The sequence below is a fragment of the Molossus molossus genome, unplaced genomic scaffold, assembly GCF_014108415.1.
Source record: "Molossus molossus isolate mMolMol1 unplaced genomic scaffold, mMolMol1.p scaffold_m16_p_11, whole genome shotgun sequence".
Lineage (NCBI taxonomy): Eukaryota > Metazoa > Chordata > Mammalia > Chiroptera > Molossidae > Molossus > Molossus molossus.
Window position 1 is genome coordinate 36,803,033 of NW_023425346.1, and position 21,488 is coordinate 36,824,520.

The 21,488-nt window shown below is 33.7% G+C and overlaps 1 protein-coding gene across 3 annotated transcripts in view; it reads left to right on the forward strand.

Moving 5' to 3' along the window:
- Positions 1–21,488, forward strand: part of GALNT13 (polypeptide N-acetylgalactosaminyltransferase 13) — a 515,536-nt gene that overhangs the window by 299,026 nt on the left and 195,022 nt on the right. For all 3 annotated transcript variants that reach the window (XM_036254031.1, XM_036254029.1, XM_036254030.1), the window contains exons 5-7: positions 8,172–8,338; positions 8,985–9,192; positions 12,047–12,217. In XM_036254031.1, the coding sequence (XP_036109924.1) occupies positions 8,172–8,338; positions 8,985–9,192; positions 12,047–12,217 (546 nt within the window). The remainder of the gene's footprint in view (positions 1–8,171; positions 8,339–8,984; positions 9,193–12,046; positions 12,218–21,488) is intronic.

Here is a 21,488-nt window from a genome sequence, read left to right on the forward strand (position 1 = left end):
CCAATTAATATATGGACCTTATCTATATTTTATACAGTCTTTCATAACAAAATAATAGTATAATAAAAAATTACATTTATATAATTTCATTTGTTTTCCTCAAAAGGCATGTAAAATTGATATGGCAGCAGTGTTACTTCAATTTAGTTGATGACAAAACTGAACCTTAAAGAGTTTACCCTGTCCGATGTAGCTCAGTTGGTTGGGCATCATCCTGTGTACCGAAAGGTTGTTAGTTTGATTCCTGGTCAGGACACATGCCCAGGTTGCAGGCTTGATCTCCAGAGGGGCCATGCAGGAGCAGCTGATCCATGTTTTACTCTCACATCGATGTTTCACTCCCTCTCCCTTCCTCTCTCTTAAAAAAAAAATACATTAAAAAAATAAAATAAAGTTTGTTCACAGAGCCTAAATGTAAATGGCAGAACTGGGAGGCAGACATAGGTTTTCCAGACAGAGAACTTGCTACAATATGTCCAAATAGAAATGGTGTTACTTAGGTTTGAGGGGAATATGTTATAATAGAATAACTCGTAGACCCATTTCCTTATACTCTTTTTCTTTCCAATCCCTAGTTTATTTATTTGCCCTGGCTATAGAAGATTGAATAGCAAAACCAATTGAAGATGTGGGTAAAAAAAAAAAAAAAAAAAAAAAAAAAAAAAGACATGGAAAATGTGATGTTTCTACACCTCTAGTTCAGATAATAACAAAGCAGAATTATGACTGGGAAACTGATCTGATCATTCAAGCAATAGCCTGACTGTGAAGTTTATTTCCTCAACCCCTTATTAAATATCTTTTGTGACATGGAGAATGCTAGATTCTGGAGAGTCAGAGATAAATAAGATGAATCTTCCTTCTTCGTTTAAAGAATCCCTTTGTCTATTGGATTAGATAGATTTATTATGAAAAAGTGAAATAAGGTTAAAAAGATTGCCCTGGCCAGTTTGGCTCAGCAGCAGAGCATCGGCCCATGGACCAATTAGTCTCAGGTTTGATTCCAGCCAAGGGCACGTACCTTGGTTGCAGTTTGTCCCTGGCCCTGGTCAGGGTCATGCTGGAGGCAACCAGTCAATGCTTTTATCTCTCTCTCCCTGTCTCTCCCTCTCTGTCTACCTGAAAATAAATAGAAAAATATCCTCAGGTGAGGATTAAAAAATAATGATGAAAAAAATAAAAAGATTGAGGCATAAATGAAGTAAAAAACAAGGGAAGGAGGCAGAATAGTTCTTTTCAGGGTTAGGGAAGACTAGAGAAAGAAATTACCTGCTTTCCTGTTTCTCTTTCATCCAGTTTTTCAATCTCCCTTATGGCATATTTCAAATAGAAGTCAATAAGCAAGGGAGTCTTGGAAACACATCAGTTACCCAACAACTCTCCCACCCCATCTATCCAAACATGTGGAAATAAATAAAAAGAGCAAGGAGTGGCTCTTATAGCAAATAGACCAAAGATGAGTACAGGTTCTACCTGGATTTTAAAATAAAGGTGTTTGGGAAAGATGGATAAAATCTGATTTAAAATAAAATGAATTACTGAAGTAATTATGACATAGGAATTTGCTTTTGAGAAGTTTAATAAAATATAAATAAAAATCAATATATAGAAACCCATGAAAAACCAAGTGCTTCGTTTTATTGAGATCCCAAGCTGTTTAATGATTACAAAAGAATTAGTTTCCTGTTGTCCAAGTCTTCTTTGCATGGATGCATTGGAAAATGATGAAATTTCTCTCTATGATTATGAATGTTAATGATTTGGAAACATAGAAACCACGTGCAATTCTGCAGAGTTCGGTGCAATTCCCATAGCTTTTAAAAATAAGAAGGCGATAGAGGACTTGTAAGTCTTTATTTTTAATTACTATTATTAATATTCTTTGATTGAGGCTGGAAAAGGTAACCACTGACTCACTGAACAATAATGCAACAAGTCCTGCAAACTACAGTGTTGACAGCCTTTGTTTGTAGTCCTAAATGGATTGTGTCTAACTAAACCACTGTGCAATTATGAATCCTTAGTGATTTCCCATTTCATCTTAAAGTCAATTTTTCTTTCTTTGATGTGGCATGTTGTATTCAGTCACTTATCTGAAAACATCAATATGGTTTTGAAAATGATTTCCATAGTGTGTGCATGCCCAAGGGGGAAAATGGTAAATTGCTACACTATATCATTGTATTTGCATGTGGCAGACATTGGAAACATAATCTTACCCCCATATTTTCTCCAAAGGAGAATGGGTGGATTTATTTCTTATATATTTATAAATCAACAGCTGATACAGAGAATACTGGACTTACATTGGTGTATATCCAGAAGAGATTGTATGTGAAGAGACTTTCTGAATCTAGGGCTTGCAATTACAGAAAATAGTGACTTATTAATTTCATTTTCTATAAACATAAATAGATATTGACTTTATGTATCTTCTTTTAAAATGTTGATGTAAGCAAAAACGTTTTATTTATACACTTATATACTTAAGAGCATCTATATTCTTAAAAATCAGTGTCTGTTGAATAACTTTTGGTAGCAGTTCTCAACTTGGGTTGTACATTCAAATCCCCAAGGCAGATATTTTAAATCCCATTACTCATGACCACACCCGGACACTGAAATCAGAATCTCTGTTGCTAAAACTGACACATCAATGTGCTGTTGTTTTTTTCAAGCTCATGGGGTTATTCCAAATTAAGAGTCACAAATATATTATTACAGAATTAAAAGGAAATAAATTTTCACTCCAAGTATTACAGATTTAGCATGTCATAATGTAGTATAAATATGAAATATTGCTATGATAATGCTTTTGATTTTATTAGAATACCAGATTTCATGAACTTAATTGGACTAGTAGGCATCAAATCTTCCTTTCAAATTAATGAAAATGGCTATTGCAGTCTGTCACTTCCACCCTCAGAGTTAATTACATAGACATTGTGCTTCCACCATAATGTCAATTTTGCCAATCTCATTTAGATGTTTACATAGAGAAAAATAGAATCTTCATTAAACAGATTACTGAAAGAGTATTTGGTCTGTATGTACATAGTTTTAATGAAAATTGATTTTTTTATGCTGTGTTTTAATGAAAAGATCCTTGGGAAAAAGGTTATTTCTCTATTTGAGTAAGCATATATATTTCAGTATAAAATTAAGACATATTTATGAATAATTTAAATGTTCTTTTCTAATTTTTCAGACACCAGTAATATTTACAATATCTGATATAACATATAATATGGGAAAAATCATTACTGCTACTAATTTTATTAAATAATAAATTACTTTATTATTATCATTTTTACTTTATTACCCAGAGTATTGAGCTAGCTCTGTGATTTGACACTTGTACTCTGTGAAATCAAGATGATTTGAATTAGTCAGTTTTGAAAGTCTTTTCCAATTCCAACATTTGGTGATTCTAAGTTTTACTTTGTAGACCACATAATATCTATGACACATTTTAGATTATCTACATTACTCTTAATCTGTAAAAGACATAAAAGCTGAGGTAGACAGTATTTAAATTATTCTTGTAATATTACAAAGAAGAAGTTGTTGGTCATCTGTCAAAAGAGGAGAATATTAGAGAAGTACATTCTATTTAAGTACTTACCCCACTTTTATCATATAGGTTTCTTTTGTTTGTTTGTTTATAATTATGTCTGGAAAATCAGGGAGTTACAAACTCTGACAGCTTATTCACTAAAGTTATTAAAAAACAACAACAACAACACTTTAAATATTTTTTCTGTACTAAATAAAAATTATTATTTTTACCTGTTCTAAGATATGCACTTTTTTATTGTATATGTCTAAAATCAGGAAGAGTTTTATAGTTGATGGTTAGTTACAAACATTGTCTACCAGCTGGCAGTTGTTATGAGGAATCATTTTTAATGCTTGTGAACATAGTCATGGCTGTTCATATAGTCATGCTTCAACGAAGTTAATGTGCACTGACTGACTATATATACTACATGTGTAGAATTTGTCATCCAGTATTTTTTCAAAGAGATTACAATAAGATTCAGTTGGAAAAAAAAGTTATTGTTTGTAAAGAAAGGCAAGGATATTGCAGCAAGAATTAAATTTTTATAGGATGAAGCAAATATTTATTGTTGGAACAATGACAGCAATTCTGTATCTTTATGCTAGTCAACAGCTGACTGATTTATACAGTCTTGCGTCTTATCATGTCAACCAGGGATCAGCAGAGTAGACATCGCTGGAGATCTTAATGGAAATACAAAATCTTGGGCCCATCCCAGACCTACTGAATCACAATCTATATTTTATCAAGATTTCCATATAATTCATTTGCACTTCAAAGCTTGAAAAGCACTTTACAGTACCAGGGAAAATACACAAAAGAAGATGAAGCTGTTTTATATTTTCTTACTATGATATGTGCTAATTATGTTTCTCATATGTTAAGTAATACAACCTAAAGCAAGAGAAAGCCACTTCGAGTAGATAACAGATGATTAGTCTATTGGCCATCTGTATGTCCTATTTGGGGTGGAAATACAGACTGGTGCAGCCACTGTGAAAAACTCTATGAAATTTCCTCAAAAAATTAAAAATGGAACAACCTTTTGACCCAGTAATCTCACTACTAGGAATATATCTGAAGAAACCCAAAACACTAATCTGAAGAATATATGCATCTCCATGTTCATTACAATGCTATTTACAATAGCCAACATTTGGAAACAGCCAAAGTGCCCATCAGCAGATTAGTGGATAAAAAAGCTGTGCTATATTTACAAAATGCAATACTGCTTGGCCATAGAAAAGAAGGAAATCTTACCTTTTATGACATTCTGGATGGACCTGGAGAGCATTATGCTAAGTGAAATAAGCCAGTCAGAGAACGATAAATACCATATGATCTCACTTATATGTGGATTTTAATGAACAAAATAATTCAACAAACAAAACAGGAACAGAAGCATAGATACATGCAACAGACTGACAGCTGTCACAGGGGACAGGGTTTTGGGGGCTGGGTGAAAAAAGGTGAAGGGATGAAGCAAAAATATATATACATGACACATAGACACAGACAACAATAAAGTGATAGAGGAAAAGGGGAGGAGGTAGAAGGGGGCATAAATGGGGACAGAAAGAGACTTTACTTTGGGGGTAAGTGCACAATTCAATATACAGAAGATGTTTTATTGAGTTGTACACTTGAAACCTGTTTTGGTTTTACTAACTAATGTCACTTCAATAAATTCATTTTTTTTAAAAAAAGAATACATGAAAAAAACCTTGAAGTAACAAGAAATGGGTGTGATAAATTCATAAGCAAGCATGGCAATATCAATAGAAATCTATGTCCAAATAAGTTTAAAAGTTTTTTCTATAAACTTTAAGTATTAAGTAGATTTAGTGATAAGAAAACATTATGCCACAGTTCATTTGACAATTGTTTTTTCTTTACTAGTAGTGCCTAAAATCATGCTGTACCTTACCATAGGTGAAACAATAGTTTAATGAAATACAGGCAATCATACCAGTTTAGTGTATCACAAAGCTATCAGAAGCAATGAATATTCTTGCTTTTGTTTATACATATATCATTGTACTTGAGGTAACTAGATAAACTAACATAGAAAATGATCTTTTTGTATAGCTTAAGAATTATTTTATAAATGATTTTATTAGTATACAAAGTTTTCTTTGCTAGATAACTGTTCACATAGGAAGAAGGGGAATAATTAATAGAAATATTAGCCACATTTTATTTTCATGCTACATTAAATAATGACTCCATGTAAAGATTCTGTAAGTAAACACAATAGCTGCTTAATAGTAAATTAGTTCAATATAACTTTGTCACATATTATAAATACATAATTAATGTTTGTGAGTAGAATATTTTAACCACAAAACTAGTTTAAGAAGGTAGATCTGTGTTTGCTCTTATTTTGATATTTTAAATGATTTATCTAAATTGATACCTCATCATATTTTCTTTGTTGGCATTTAGTGTAACATACAAAAATTTTACTTATAAATGTATCACTTTATTTCAAATAATACTGAATAACCTTTATAGACTGTTATCCTTGGGTTAAAACCAGTAGTTGTTGATTGTTATACTGCTTTCAGCCTGATTTTCCAGTTTTTACTTCTTTATTGATGATGATGATGACAGTATGATGATGATATTTTTATCTTTAACCATATTTTTTCTTAGCATGCTGAAATTGATGGGGTGATTTTTGCTTGTTGTTTTGTTGTTGTTGCTGTTGTTTATATATATGTTTTATTGATTTTTTTAGAGAGAGAAAGGAAGGGAGAGGGAGATTTAAACATCGATGTGAGAGAGAAATATCCTGCATGCCCCCTACTGGGGATCAAGCCAGCAACCTGGGCATGAGAATCTAACCAATTACCTCTTGGTGCAGGGAGGATGCTCAATCCACTGAGCTACACCGACCAGGCTTGATGGGGTGTTTCGTTGAGGCCAAAGAATTGAGAGTTGAGGAAAATCATGGAGAGAACATTTCTGACTTACCAGAATGGCTCTCTAAATTCATATAGTGCTGAGCTACCTGGAGTTACAGGTCAAATGATAAGCATGTAGAAACTACTTTAATCTTGCCAGCAGAATGGGAAAAGGTGATTATGAATCAAACTATCTTTTACTCCTACATTTTTCTTTTCATGTATTGGCAATATCATATATATCATGGATGTTTAATAAATGTTTTTCAACAAATATATGCTGAAGAAAAGTAATAGTTCAGGTATGTGTACATTCTTACCTGGTTACATTGCAGGAGACTTCACTGAGCTGGTGAAATTTTAAACTACTTTAAAAGATGATTGAAATCTCAATAGGCATACAATCAGTGTTTGTTTTAGTGTGTGCCTTCATCCCTCACATTTTATTGGATTTTCTCATTCACCCATGAATGAAACTAATTATAACAATGCTTGTTTTGTGTCATATATGAGTTTGTTCATGAGTGGCAAGAAATATTGGTTCATTTTATTTTATGGAATGATTTTAATTATCTAGCTCTTCAGAAAATTTTACATGAAAAAATAACCTAAGGTGACTAAACTTTAATTCCTGCTATGCGTACTCTGGGGCATTTTTTTAATATTCTGTAATCACGATGACTTAAAATCACCTACATGAAAAAGAATGTCTGACTGTTGACAAGTTGACAGGGGTAAGGACCACTGGCACGTTAAACTTCGGATGACTGCAAAAGCAGTATGCATGTTATTTATCTAAATGTACCTTTTTTGGATTGATTACTAGCAAAGTAAAATCTAGGCTGCTTTGGATTAATAGGCAAAGTTAACTTTTTTTTTCTTTAAACATCAAGTTCTAAAGTAATGACCATCATGATTCAGCCCCTTACTAATCAGTATGCTCCAGAGACCAGCATTATCTGAATCATCTGGAAGCTTTCTTAAAAATACAGAATCTCAGGCTATAACCCAGACCTACTGAATCAGAATCTGCATTTTAACAAATTCCTATGTAACTCCTGTTCCCATTAAAGTTTGAGAAGTTCTGGTGGCCTACTATTCCCTTTCTTGATCTTTGATTTGATTCTATTGAGAATATAATTGAGAATCTGCTAAGTACATTTTGGCCCCTAAACTTTTTTTTCAAAGTAGACATGGTTTGTCAAATAGAACGGTAAGCATGCATGACTAGATTTTAGAACAGAAAAAATAATCTCAGCTTTACATGGTTCAAAATTCTGTAGATATATGTCTCTTTTATGTTCTCATGGCTTTTTGAGTTATACAATAATTTTTCTTTTCTAAACAAAGAATAAAATTATATCCACTAGATGAATACCTCTATCCCCGTTGTACCTGGTGCTCTATTGACAGTCTCAGAGTGTTATTTTAGCTTTCTTCGATGTGTGGAAATCATGCTGCTTGGTTCCCTGCAGGAGTTAAAATGAAATATTAGTAATTATGCATACTTAATTTTCAAAATGCCGACTGATTACTCACAGCATTTATTAAAAGGAAAATGATGGCAGAAATGCATAAAATGTTTTCTTAATAAGGACCTTTCAAGTCTAAAATGGTGCTATTATGGATATTTTTTTATTACAGTGATCAGAATAAAAAATGAATTATTTATTAACATATCCTTCTTCTTTTTCCTTTTCCAGATGCAAGACGAAGGTCTACCCTGATGAACTTCCAAACACAAGTGTAGTCATTGTGTTTCATAATGAAGCTTGGAGCACCCTCCTTCGAACTGTTTACAGTGTTATTAATCGTTCCCCACACTATTTACTTTCTGAGGTCATCTTGGTAGATGATGCCAGTGAAAGAGGTATAAATATTTTTCTCATATATTTTCTTAAATTAGAAAACTTTATTATGGTAAAAAAAAAAGACAGCTGGGAAATGATCTGTATTTTCCTTATAATTAGACTAACCCTGAAACCACCCATCATCATCAGTGCATTTTCATCAATGTATCCAGGCAAAGCCAACTCTAGAGACAAGGCACTAATTATTACAGTTTCTCTCATGATTCCATTTGGTTCTTACTAACTCAGAAAATCAACCAAAATGACTTTCAAAAGGGTTCCTTCTTGCCCCAACTCAACTGCTCATACGATTGAACATTGATATGACTTTATGGATACTTGTCTTTTTCTTTTCTTTTAGTTCAGGTGAATGCAAAATAAGTTATAATTGAGGAACCAACATTTGCCAGTGTGGCCCAGTTACTCCATTAGAGTCATAAAGTCTTCCTATTTTATCCTGATCCTCATCAGCCATGTGACAGGGCATAATGAACTCTACATTGAAATACTGAAGAAATCTCTGTATCTTTACGTCACCTACTGCAAAAAATGTCCTCTGGACTGTGCCACCATTTCTGTGTTGAATGTTCATCTGGGCAGTAGTATTTCTGCTGTGTCTTAAAACAGTTTCAAAACGTTCTTATCAATTCTTATCGCACGTTACAGATTTTCTCAAGTTGACATTAGAGAACTATGTGAAAAATTTAGACGTGCCAGTAAAAATTATCAGAATGGAGGAGCGCTCCGGGTTAATACGGGCCCGCCTTCGGGGAGCAGCTGCTTCCAACGGGCAGGTCGTCACTTTTCTCGATGCACACTGTGAATGTACCGTAGGGTGGCTGGAGCCCTTGCTGGCAAGAATCAAGGAAGACAGGTGAGAATTCGCGTGTTACGTCTGCCTGGGTTATGACAGAACCTGTCAGGACAGTTTGCACTTTCCATCAGAACTTCTCTTTAGGTTACTATCTGCAGGTATATTTTCTAGCTTTTCTTCACTTAATAAAGACCTTGGCTTGTTAGTGCTGAATAGGAATACTTGATTAAGGAATAACCAAACAATTCAAACAGAAAGCATGTGTTGGATATTCATTTTTTAGGCGAAAGAAATCAGTCAAATTTGAAATAGTACAATTTTGTAAAATACATTTTCAGAGCACTTTATTGTATCCTCATGACCACTCTGTGAGGTAGGTAATGTAGATATTCTTACATGTACCTAATAATAGGGAGGAACGCGTAAATCAGGTAGCATGCCCCAGTTATGGAAGTGATGGGAGCAATTCAGTTCTTCCTGTTCCCAGATTAGTCTTCTTTCTACTAGGTTGGTGTCCTCATTCAAAGTCTAGTTCAAAACCACATTGAGGATCTTAAGAAATAAACACACATAATCCCACATTCCAATCACGACTTAAAAAAAAAAAAGAAAGAAAAACATAGCACAACTATAAAGAATGCTTAATTATTTAAACAATATGGCCATTTTGTACATACAAATGGTGAAACCTGAAAGATTGTATAATATTTTATAGAAATGAAAACCCCTCACGGATGCCTGCAATTCTCTCTGATGATGATGCTCTGAGGTATGAGCTTTTTTTTCCCCCCAAAGATATACATAAACATTGGTGATAAATGAGTGTAATTCCTAAGCACTTAAGGAAGACAACTCTATTGAATACTGCCTGATATAAAAACATAACATTGTATAACACCTTGCTTGCAAAGTCATTTCACTTGCAATAGAAAGGTCTTTCTAGAACTGAAGTTTTTAATTAAGCACCCAAGACAGGAGCTGTGTAGTGTGAGCTAGTCCCACTATCTCACGAAAATGACAAGATTTGGTACTTGCCATGAAGATGGATGGAGGTTGTCAGTAAAATGAACCATAGCAGTTGAATAAAGCAGTAGGAACCTTTTAGTCAACTGAGTGTGGTACACAGCTAATAACATTTTCCCACTCTGTGTATTGTACTGTACCCACAGGAGAGTAAGACTGGCAAAATAAAATGAACTTGGAACATCTTAAATGCATTTCCTGGCAACGTTTCATACATTATGCTATTTTTTTAAACATGTGTTTCATATTCAACTTAGTGAGTTTTTAATATAATATTGTTTCAATACGGTCATGCACAGATCATTTACTTTTTAATCTAACAACATATTTAAATTATATCTGTATGTAATGAACTCTAATGTCTTATCCTACGTGTAAGTTCTAAAGTTGTCATAAATAGATAATAAAGTCCTGTTCAAAGTTATTAGATCTAATTTCATCTCCCTACAAATTAAATTGTTAAATTTAATGAAAAAAGATACTGATTTTGTAGGGACCATTGTTACCAAAAGGTTTTTCAAAGGGTAGATGAATTCTATTGATTTCAGAGAACTATAGACTTTAATTAATTGTATGAAATATAAAACCCACTGAAAATGTATTGGTGATACTGGTGTTACAAAACCAGAATAAATGATGGACAGCATTTATTTCTTTTCCACATCTATGGGTGATTCAAAAATGTATTTGTGCTGGCCAGTGTGGCTCACTGGATTGAACATCGTCCTCTGGACTGAGAGGTCCCAGTTCAATTCCTCATCAGGGCACATGCCTAGGTTGTGGGCTCATTCCCCAGTAGCTGGCATGCAGGAGGCAGCCGATTAATGTTTCTCTCTCACATCAGTGTTTCTCTCTCTCTCTCCCTTCCTCACTCTCTAAAAAAATTAATAAAAACATATAAAAATTGGTAAAATATATTTGTATGTTCACTTTCCACCAAATATAAAAACTAAGCTTTGCTCTCCAGAATTAGCTGCAAACTTGGGTAGATCTACATATTAACTGTGAAGATGACACAAGGTTGATTCCATAATAAAACAGATAAGCCTGGAGTAGGGGAAGATGAGAGGGCACAACATGGATTAAAAGATTACCTAATGATCTCCCATGGTGAAAACGTCCTTTCCCTAAAAAGCCACCATCAAGAACCCCAAATCTCCTGACTATTCCTCTTACTTTAAGAAAAGATGGGTCAGGGTATAAACACCAGAAACTGAGGTTAATTATCTTTCTCTATCTTAAACTATGTAGATTGTTACAATAAACTCTTAATTATAGGACAATTCACTCAAATTGACATGGTCCTAATATCTTTCATAGGAAACACCTACTTATACTGATGATCACTATTCTGTTGTTATTTCTGTTTATTAATTTTTGTTTCTTTGTTTTCCATAATAGGTATTTTTTTCATAAAGATTTTCTTAAAGCAATTTCTTTAAAGTCACCTAACCCCTCTGAGATTCAAACTATCAGATCTAATTTGCAATCATCCATTCTCTACTCCCTGTATGCAATTACTTTTCTATAAAAGAAATAACTGAAATGATGCATAATATCAAAGCAGCTCTACTAATCATGCTGTGGGTGGAGGTTTTATGAATAATAGACCATGTTCATCCTGCTGAGTTAGTACTCAGAATGCATTTGAAAATCAGCTTGGAGATCAATTACTATACTTGATTAGATTATACATGGTAGTATAAAGCTGAATGTAAAAATATGTGGTAAAAGGAAATAATTCCACAGATAAAATGGATAAAATAAAAATAAAATCCTATTAATGTCACAAAATAATTAAATTTCAATATATCAGCTATACTGAGTTTGAAGAAACAAATAAGCATTGAACTTATTATTTATATGTAAACTGGTTTTACTTTTTCTGCAGGAAAACAGTTGTATGCCCCATCATTGATGTGATTAGTGATGATACCTTTGAATATATGGCTGGGTCAGACATGACTTATGGGGGTTTTAACTGGAAACTGAATTTTCGTTGGTATCCTGTTCCCCAAAGAGAAATGGATAGAAGGAAAGGCGACAGAACATTACCTGTCAGGTATGTAGATTCTATCTGTCAAAGGGTAGCATGTGTATTCCTATAATAATTAAGAAGTTTATACATTTGTGTTTTCATTTTTAAGTCTTTAAAAGTCATATACATTTTATTCATATACACATATGTGTTATCACCTTTTACATGATCATGTAAGAATCATTGGCTACATTAAATGTAGCTTAAATTAGGACAGGCAAATTTAAGTATTGGCAGAAGTGCCAAATTTTTTTGGAAACTATATTCTGATATTCAAAATATATTTATTGTAAGTTTTCTATGCAACAGATATGTGCTAGTCTTGCCAATTCAGGTAGATATATATCTTTCCTAAATATATATGTGTTATAGTAGAGGTATATGCAAAATTTAAATGACCAAAAATGTTTTGGTAAATGTTCTAAATGTATCTACCTTAAAGATCTATGTTCCTGCCCTGGTCAGTTTTGCTCAGTGGTTAGAGCGTTGATCTGCAGACTGAAGGGTCGTGGGTTCAATTCCGGGTCAAGGACAAGTACTTAGGTTGCAGGTTCAATCCCTCACCCTGGCCGGGGTCTTGTGGGAGGCAACCAATCGATGTGTCTCTCTCACATCGATGTTTCTCTCTCCCTCACTCCCTTCCACTCTAAGAATCAATGGAAAAATATTCTCAGGTGAGGATTAACAACAACAAAAAAAGAATTATCTTCCTGACAGATACAAGAGAAAAATCCATCTAGGAAATTGTAATATATTAACACTTATGAAGGATTTATTGTTTATTCCAAGTTATTGAAAATAGCTACTTAATTTGAAATATTTATTCATAAATATGTTTGCCATTAATAACAATGACAAATATCATATGCATATTTAGCTGTCTAGATAAGCATTATCCACTTTATAAAATTATCACCTTACTTTAAAATATTATTGTGTACCTCTTACTTGAAACCAAAAATTCATTTTCTGAGTAATATTTTGTTAAGGGAGTTCAGTACTTTAGTTCTTTAAAGATTAATTTGGCAAATCATCATTTAGTTGGGATAATAGATAAATAACCTAACATTCTAAAACAATATATATAGCCCATTATCCAAACAAGAATGTTTCCTAGTCTAATGAGGGAGTAACTTATTGATTGGCAAGATTAATTATATGATTAATTAATTAAAATAAACTAAAAATTCACTAAAGGAAGGGAACAGCTCTAATTGTTTAGTATTGAACAATTAAATATTGTGGCTGTTAACCCTTTCAAGAAAGTAGTATTACACTAAAAATAAAAATAAAATGTGGCTACAAACAATTGCATAAAAATGTGAAGTTATATCAGTATTTATTTATTTATTTATTTTATTTATTCTTTTTGCTATGTGCCCCTAGTGGGAACCGAACCTGGAACTCTCTGGTCTTGTAGGCCAATGCTCCAATGGCTGAGCCAAACCAGCCAGGGCATGTATCAGTATTCAAACTGTGATTTAGTAGTCCTGAAATCTTGCTGTAATCTTCATGTTTACCAAGTCTTATTGATCCTTGTCTTTAACAACTTGAGGAAATAACAGCAGCTCACATTACCATTATTTATTAGGAATTCCATTTTCCTATATCATGCTAACATTTAGTGTCAGCTGATTTCTCAACTTTGGATCCCAAGTGAAAACTATCAATATACTTGAAAAATATACTCAAATGTAGATTATGTGTTTATTCACTTGAAAATGAAGTCTTAAAGAATGCATTTTATATTCATCGTTTTTTTTTAAAACTTTGGCAAAAATCGTGCTTTATTTAACTTTTTTTTCTGTTTGTTTTATTTTATTTTATTTTTTTTAAGCTTTAAATTTTATTACATTTTTTTTCCAATTACAGTTTACATTCGATATTATTTTGTTTTAGTTTCAGTTGTATCGCCTAGTGTGGTTAGACGATCATATACTTTACGAAGTGCCTTCCCCCCGATATTTCCAGTACCTAACTAGCATCATACATAGTTATTACAATGATATTGACTATGTTCCCTATGCTGTACATTATATCCCAATGACTATTTTGTAACTACCAATTTGTACTTCTCACTCCCTTCTCATTTCTCACCCAATCCTCCAACCCTTTCTCCACTGCCAACCATCAGTCTGTTCTCTGTATCTATGAGTCTGTTTTTATTTGTTCTTTATATATAAGTGAAATCATATGGTATTTGTCTTTCTCTGACTGACTTATTGCAGTTACCATAATATTCCCAAGGTCCATCCATGTTGTCACAAATGACGGCATTTCATCTTATGGCTAAGTAGTATTTCATAGTATATATCTAACACATCATCTATATCCAATCATCTATTAAAGGGACACAGGTTGTTTCAGTGTCTTGGCCACAGTGAATAATGCTGCAGTGATCATAGGGGTATATATATATATATATATATATATATATATATATATATATATATATATCTTTGCAAATAAACCTTTTCAAATTTGGGGGGGTTAGGATTAGTTTCAGAAGAGGTATTGCTGGTGATATGGTAACACTATTCTTAATTTTTTGAGCAACTGTGATACTGTTTTTCACAGTGGCTATAACAGTTTACATCCCCATCAGCTGTGAAAGAGAATTCCATTTTCTCCACAACCTAGCAATGCTTGTTATTATTTCTTGTTGGTAATAGCCTTTCTAACAGGTATGAGGTGGTATCTTACTGTAGTTTTGCTTTTCATTTCCCTAATAGCTAGTGAAGTTGAACATTTTTTTCATATAACTGTTGTCCATTTGCATCTCTTCTAGGGAGAAGTGTCTATTTGGGTACTCAGCCCATTTTTCAGTTGGATTGTTTGGTGTTGAGATGTATGAGTTCTTTATATATTTTGGATATCAACCCCTTGCTGAAGCTGTTGTTTACCAATACCATCGCCCATTCAGTTAGTTGCCTTTTTGCTTTGTTGGAAATTTCTTTTGCTGCAGACTAGTGTTCTTTGTTTTCTCCATTGTATGTTTTTGGGTCCTTTGTTAAAAATTATTTGCCCACATACATGTGGCTTTATTTCTGGGCTCTCAGGTCTGCTCCATTATTCTGTGTGTCTGTTTTCTGCTAATACCATGCTGTTTTGATCACTGTAGCTCTGTAGAGTTTAATTTGAAGTCAGGTAGTGTGATACCTCTGCCTTCATTCTTTTTTCTCAGGAATGCTTTGGCTATCCATGATTGTTTATGGTTCCACACAAATCTGATGAATTTTGTTCTATTTCTTTAAAAAATAACATTGGTATTTTGATGGGGGCCACCTTCAATCTGTATATTGCTTTGGACAATATAGACATTTTAACTATGTTGATCCTTTTAATCCATGAACACTGAATATTTTTCCATTTTATTGTGTCTTTTTCAATCTTTTAATATTGCTTTGTAGTTTTCAATATATACATCCTTCAAAATCATTTGTTCAGTTTATTCCTAGGAATTTTATTCTTTTTGTTGCAATTAGAAAATAATTTTTTTTTCATTTTTTCTGAAATTGTTAGTATATAGAAATGCAGTGGATTTTTGTACATTGATATTGTATCCTGCAATTTTACTGTATTTGTTCGTTGTTTCTAATAGTTTGTGGTCGAGTCTTAAGTATTTTCTATATAAGAATCATACCATCTGAAGAAAGTGACACTTTTACTTCTTCCTTCCCAATTTGGATGCATTTTATTTTTTCCTCTTGCCTGATTGCTCTGGCTAGGACTTCTAGAAATAAGTCAAATAAGAGTGGTGAGAGTGGGCATCCTTGTCTTGTTCCTGACTTTAGAGGAAAAGCTTTCAGTTTTTCACCATTGAGTATGATATCAGCTGAGGGTTTTTCATATATGGACTTTCCTATGTTGAGGTAGTTTCCTTCTACACCCACTTTATTGAGTGTTTTAATCATAAATGGATGTTATCTTATCAAATGCTTTTTGTGCATCAATTGATAGGATATTATAATTTTTTTTTTATCCTCACCTGAGGACATTTTTCCATTTTTTGTTCAGATAGAGTGGGAGGGAAAGAGAGGAAGAGAGAGAGAGAAACATCAATGTGAAAGGGACACATCAAGTGGTTGCCTCCTGCACGACCCAACCAGGGCCGGGGACAAACTGCAATCAAGGCATGTACCCTTAGTGGGAACTGAACCTGGTTGTCTCTGGACCGCAGGCCGATGCTGTAACCGCTGAGCCAAACGGGCTAGGGCGGATATTATAATTTTTATCCTTTGTTTTGTTAATGTTGTGTATTACACTGATCAATTTGCATATGTTAAACCATCCTTGTGCCCCTAGATATAACCTGCTGATGCTGATGTATTATTATTTTTTATTGTATTGTTTTATTCAATTTTCTAGTGTATTTTTTATTACCTATTTATTTTTTTAGGATTTTTGCTTCTGTATTTGAGATATTGGTCTGTAGTTTTCTTTTTTTGTATGTTACCCTTGCCAGGTTTTGGTATCACGGTTATGTTGGCCTCATAAAATATATTAGGGAGTATTGTCTCTTCTTCAATTTTTTGGAAGAGTTTGAGAAGGATATGTATCAAATCTTTTGGTAGACTTTACTAGGGGAGCCATCTGGTTTTGATTTTAATTTTGGGGATGTTTTTGATGGTTGTTTCCATTTCTGATTGGTTTATTTAGATTTTCTAGTTCTTCATGATTTAGGCTTAGAAGGTTACATATTTTTAGAAATGTATTCATTTCTTCCAAGTTTCTGGATTTGGTGGCATATAGTCTTTTGTAGCATTGTAGTATGAACCTTTGTATTTCTATGATGTCTTTGGTAACTTCTCTTTTGTTTATGGTTTTTCTTTAGGTTTTTCTCTTTTTTCTTTAGTGGGTCTAGCCAGAGATTTGTCAATTTTATTAATCTTTTCAAAGAACCAGCTCTTTATTGTATTCATTTTTGCATAGTCATTGTGTTCTCTGTTTCATTCAGTTCTGCTATAATTTTTATCATTTCCATTCCTTTGCTGACTTTTGTTCTTTTTTTTCCCTAGTTCTTTAAGATGTAATATTAGCTTGTTTGAGATTTGTCTTGTTCCTTGAGATAGGCTATAATGATAGAAACTTTCCTCTTATTACTGCTTTTGCTGCATCCCAAATTTTTGATATGTAGTATTGACATTCTCATTTGTCTCCATATATTTTTTGATCGCACCTTTTAGTTATTCGTTGACCCAGTTATATTTTAGTAGTGTGATGTTTAACCTCCACATACTTGTAGGAGGGTTTACTTAAATTTTGCAGTTGATTTTTAATTTCAAAGCACTATGGTCAGAGAATATGCTTAGTATGATTTCAATCTTCTTCAATTTGTTGAGACCAGTTTTGTGTCCCAACATATGGTGTATACTTAAGAATGTTCCATGTGCACTAGAGAAGAATGTATAATCTGATGTTCTGTGAATGTGGATTATGTTCATTTGGCCTAATGTGTCTTCTAAGGACAATATTTCTTTATTTTTCTTTTTGGATAATCAATCTAGAGCTGTTAGTGGAGATTTAGGTTTCCTACCATGATTGTGTTTTTGTCAGTTTCTCTCTTCAGTTCTGGTAGTAGTTGTTTTATATATTTCAGTGTCCCCTGTTTGGGTGCATATATATTGAGAACTGATGTAGTGTCCCCTTTATCAAATACATCATAAAATGTCAATGTTTGTCTCTTGTTAGCTTTGCTATCTTTAAATCTATTTTGTCAGATATAAGTATGGCTATACTTGCTTTTCTGTGAATGCTGTTTGGTTAGAAAGTTGTTTTTCACCCTTTCACTTTGAGTCTGTCTTTTTCTTTGCAGGTTAGATGTGTCTCCTGAAGGCAACATATGGTTAGTTTGTTGTTGTTGTTGTTTTTTAAATCTAATTTGCTATCCTATGCCTTTTTATTGGTAAATTTTATCCAAATACATTTAGGGTAATTATTGATACATAAAGATTTCCTGTAGCCATTTTGTTTTATTTATTTTTTATTTTCTGGTAGCTCTGTGCCTCCATTGTTTTTCTTTTCTTTGTGTTTCTGTCTGTTGTTTTTGTTTGATGATATTCCATACTTTTTTCCTCTTTTTTTTTTTAAAGCTATATGTCTCAGTTGTGAGTTTTGGGTATGTGGTTACCATTGTATTTATGAAAAAGAAATTTCATATATACAGTAGTCCTTTTTCTTTGAGTGCATCTGATCTCTATCCTCTTTTGTAGATTCAGACCTTTACCCCCTTCCCCTTTTATGTTTTTGTTGTTACATATTATCCCTATTTATGCTGTGAGTTTGTTGTTGATCTTACTCATAGTTTTGTGATCTTTTGTACTTAGTTTTAGGTAGAATAACCCCCTTGAATATGTCTTGCAATTGAGGTCTCTGGTGATAAATTCCCTCAGCTTCTGTGTATCTGGAAAGTCTTTATTTCTCCTTCATATTTAAGGAATAACTTTACTGGCTATATTTTTTCTTGGCTGGTATTTTCTCTTTTTCAATAGTTTGAATATTTGGTTCCACTCCCTTCTAGATTGTAGAATTTCTGTTGAGAAGTCTGATGATAATGTAATAAACTTTTCTTTATAGGTTACTTTCTTCATTTCCCTGGCTGCCATGAGAATTCTTTCTTCATCATTAGTTTTCAACAGTTTTAATACAATGTGCTTTGGAGGCCTTTTTGGATTGAAGTAATTAGGTGTTCTGTTTGTTTCTTGAATTGGAGGATTTAGCCCTTTTCATAGGTTTGGGCAGTTGTTATCACCTATTTGTTTGAAGAGGCTCTCCATTCTTTTCTCTCTCTTCTTCTTCTGGTATGCCTATTATTCCCATATTGCACTTTCTGATTGAGTAAGGTAGTTTTCATAAAGCTCTTTCATTTTTTTTTTTTTTAATGCTCAAGTCTCTCTCTTCTTTCCTCTGCATCATGTCTAGGTTTTTATTTTTGATATCACTAATTTTTCCTCCATCTGGTCAGCTCTGTTTCCTAGGCTCGCTAGTTTGTTCTTGATCTCTTTTATTGAGTTATTTGTCTCCAGAATTTCTATTTGATTCTTTTTTAAAGTTTCAGTTTTTTTGGTAAAGAACTCATTTTGTTCATTGATTTCCTTTATTTGTTCATTAAACTATCAATATGTGTCTTCTGGCATCTCATTGAGTATTTTCAGAACTGCAATTGTGAATTCTTTGTCATTTAAATCAAATATTTTTATGCTTCTAAGTTTATTTTCTGGAGAATTTTAATTTTTTTCTGAGCCACCTGATTACTTTGGTTATCTATAATATTTGATAGATTCCTTTTCTAGGCATCTATGTATGAGTGGTACTTCTCTATTAGATTGATAAGAAGACATCTTTCTATTGTTTTCCAGTAGGTGGTGCTGAATCTCAAGTTTTTTTTTTAGATCTCTTGTACTTATTTGGCTTTTGAGATCTCTGTGGAGTGGTGGATAATGGCCCTTGTTTCCTGGGCGGGTGGGAGCCTCATCTGTGATCTAGTCTCCCATGTCACAGGGGAGCAACATTGCAGGGGAACATAGCGCCTCCAAATCTGTGAAGTCCCAGTGCTGTTGCCCACAGCCAGATGCTCCAGAAGTGCAGCCTCTGTGTTTGGGGGTGAGGTGAGCTGGGGGTACCTGGCCACCTCCTTTTTAATCTGACCTCTCAGCAATGGCAATCAGAAGACCTCTTTAGTAGACCTCTGTGGAACCCCCTTGCTCCTCCATCTGACCCTTGGATTAATTGCAAAGTGTGCCCCTTACTCAGGCAAGTATTTCTGCAGTACCAGTTGTTGGGTTTGTAGATAATGTGTTCTGCAACCTGACATGAAGGGTGAAGGGAGCCGAGGTCTGGGAGATTAAGGAAAGGTGGCCAGGTTTTGTTTCTCTGTCCGGAATGCAGACTGCCACGCAACCATGGCCACACTTGTATTCTTCATCCCTGCCCAGATAACTGGTCTGAGCTGCAGCTCATACTGCCCACCCCTGCAGGAATGCTCACTAATTCTCTTGCTGCTCTCTGCTCAAGGGAGTGCCAGCCACATTCTGATTCCTACCCTGTCTGGGATGATACTTGCAGTGAGTTCCTGGCTGCAGGGTTGCATCCATGGCTCCTTTGGGCTATTCTCCCTTCTTACCTACCAGTTCACTTTCACTGCCAACCTTTAGATGTTTCAATGCACAGAAAATTCAGACATGTTTGTGCATTTAGCAGTGAATTCTTTGTTGAATTATAGTGGTTCAAATTGTTGAAACTGTGTAGAGATCAATGGGGATCACTCATGTTGCCAATCCTCTGACACCATTCTCCTTTAGTTTTTTTCTTATCTGGGAAGCTTTTTATCTGTTCTTGGATTCTAAATGATAGCTTGGCTGGACAGAGTAATCTTGGTTGTAGGTCCTTGCTTTTCATCACTTTGAATATTTCCTTTTTTTGTTGTTGTTTAATTTTTATTGATTTTAGCAAGAAAGAGGAAGAGAGAGAAAGAGAGACAAACATCTATTTGTTGTTCCACTTATTTATGCGTTCACTGATTGCTTTCTGTATGTGCCCTGACCAAGTATCAAACCTACAACCTTGGCATATTGAGATGATGCTCTAACTAAATATGCTACCTGGCCAGGGTTAACTATGTTTTGTCTGTACCTTATGGCCTAATAGGTGTCTTTGGAGAAATCAGCTGACAGTGTTATGGGAGATCCCTTATAAGTAATTAACTGCTTTTCTCTTGCTGCTTTTAAGAGTCTTTTTTTGTCTTAAACCTTTGGCATTTTAATTATGACATGTCTTGGTGTGGGCTCCTTTGGATTCATCTTGTTTGGGATTCTCTGTGCTTCCTGGACTTTTATGTTTATTTCCTTCACCAAGTTATGAAATTTTCCATCATTATTTTTTCAAATAGGTTTTTAACTTTTTGCTTTTTCTCTTCTTTCTGCAACCCTATGATGTGAATGTTGGTACACTTGAAGTTGTCCCAGAGGCTTCTTATTCTGTTCTCATTTTTTTTATTCTTTTTTATTCATGTTATTCTAATTTGGTATTCTCTGCTTCCTTATATTCCAAATCGCTGATTAGATTTTCTACTTCATCTACTCTACTGTTGATTCTGACTGCTTCTTTTTTTATAGTTTCCATGTCCTTTTTATGGTATTGATGTTCTCACTAATTTCCTTGAGCATCCATATAGCCACTGTTTTGAACTTTGTATCTGGTAGTTTGCTTGCCTCCATTTCATTTAGTTCTTTTTCTGGAGGTTTCTCCTGTTCTTTAATTTGGAAACTTTTTATTTGCCTTCATATTTTGACTGCTT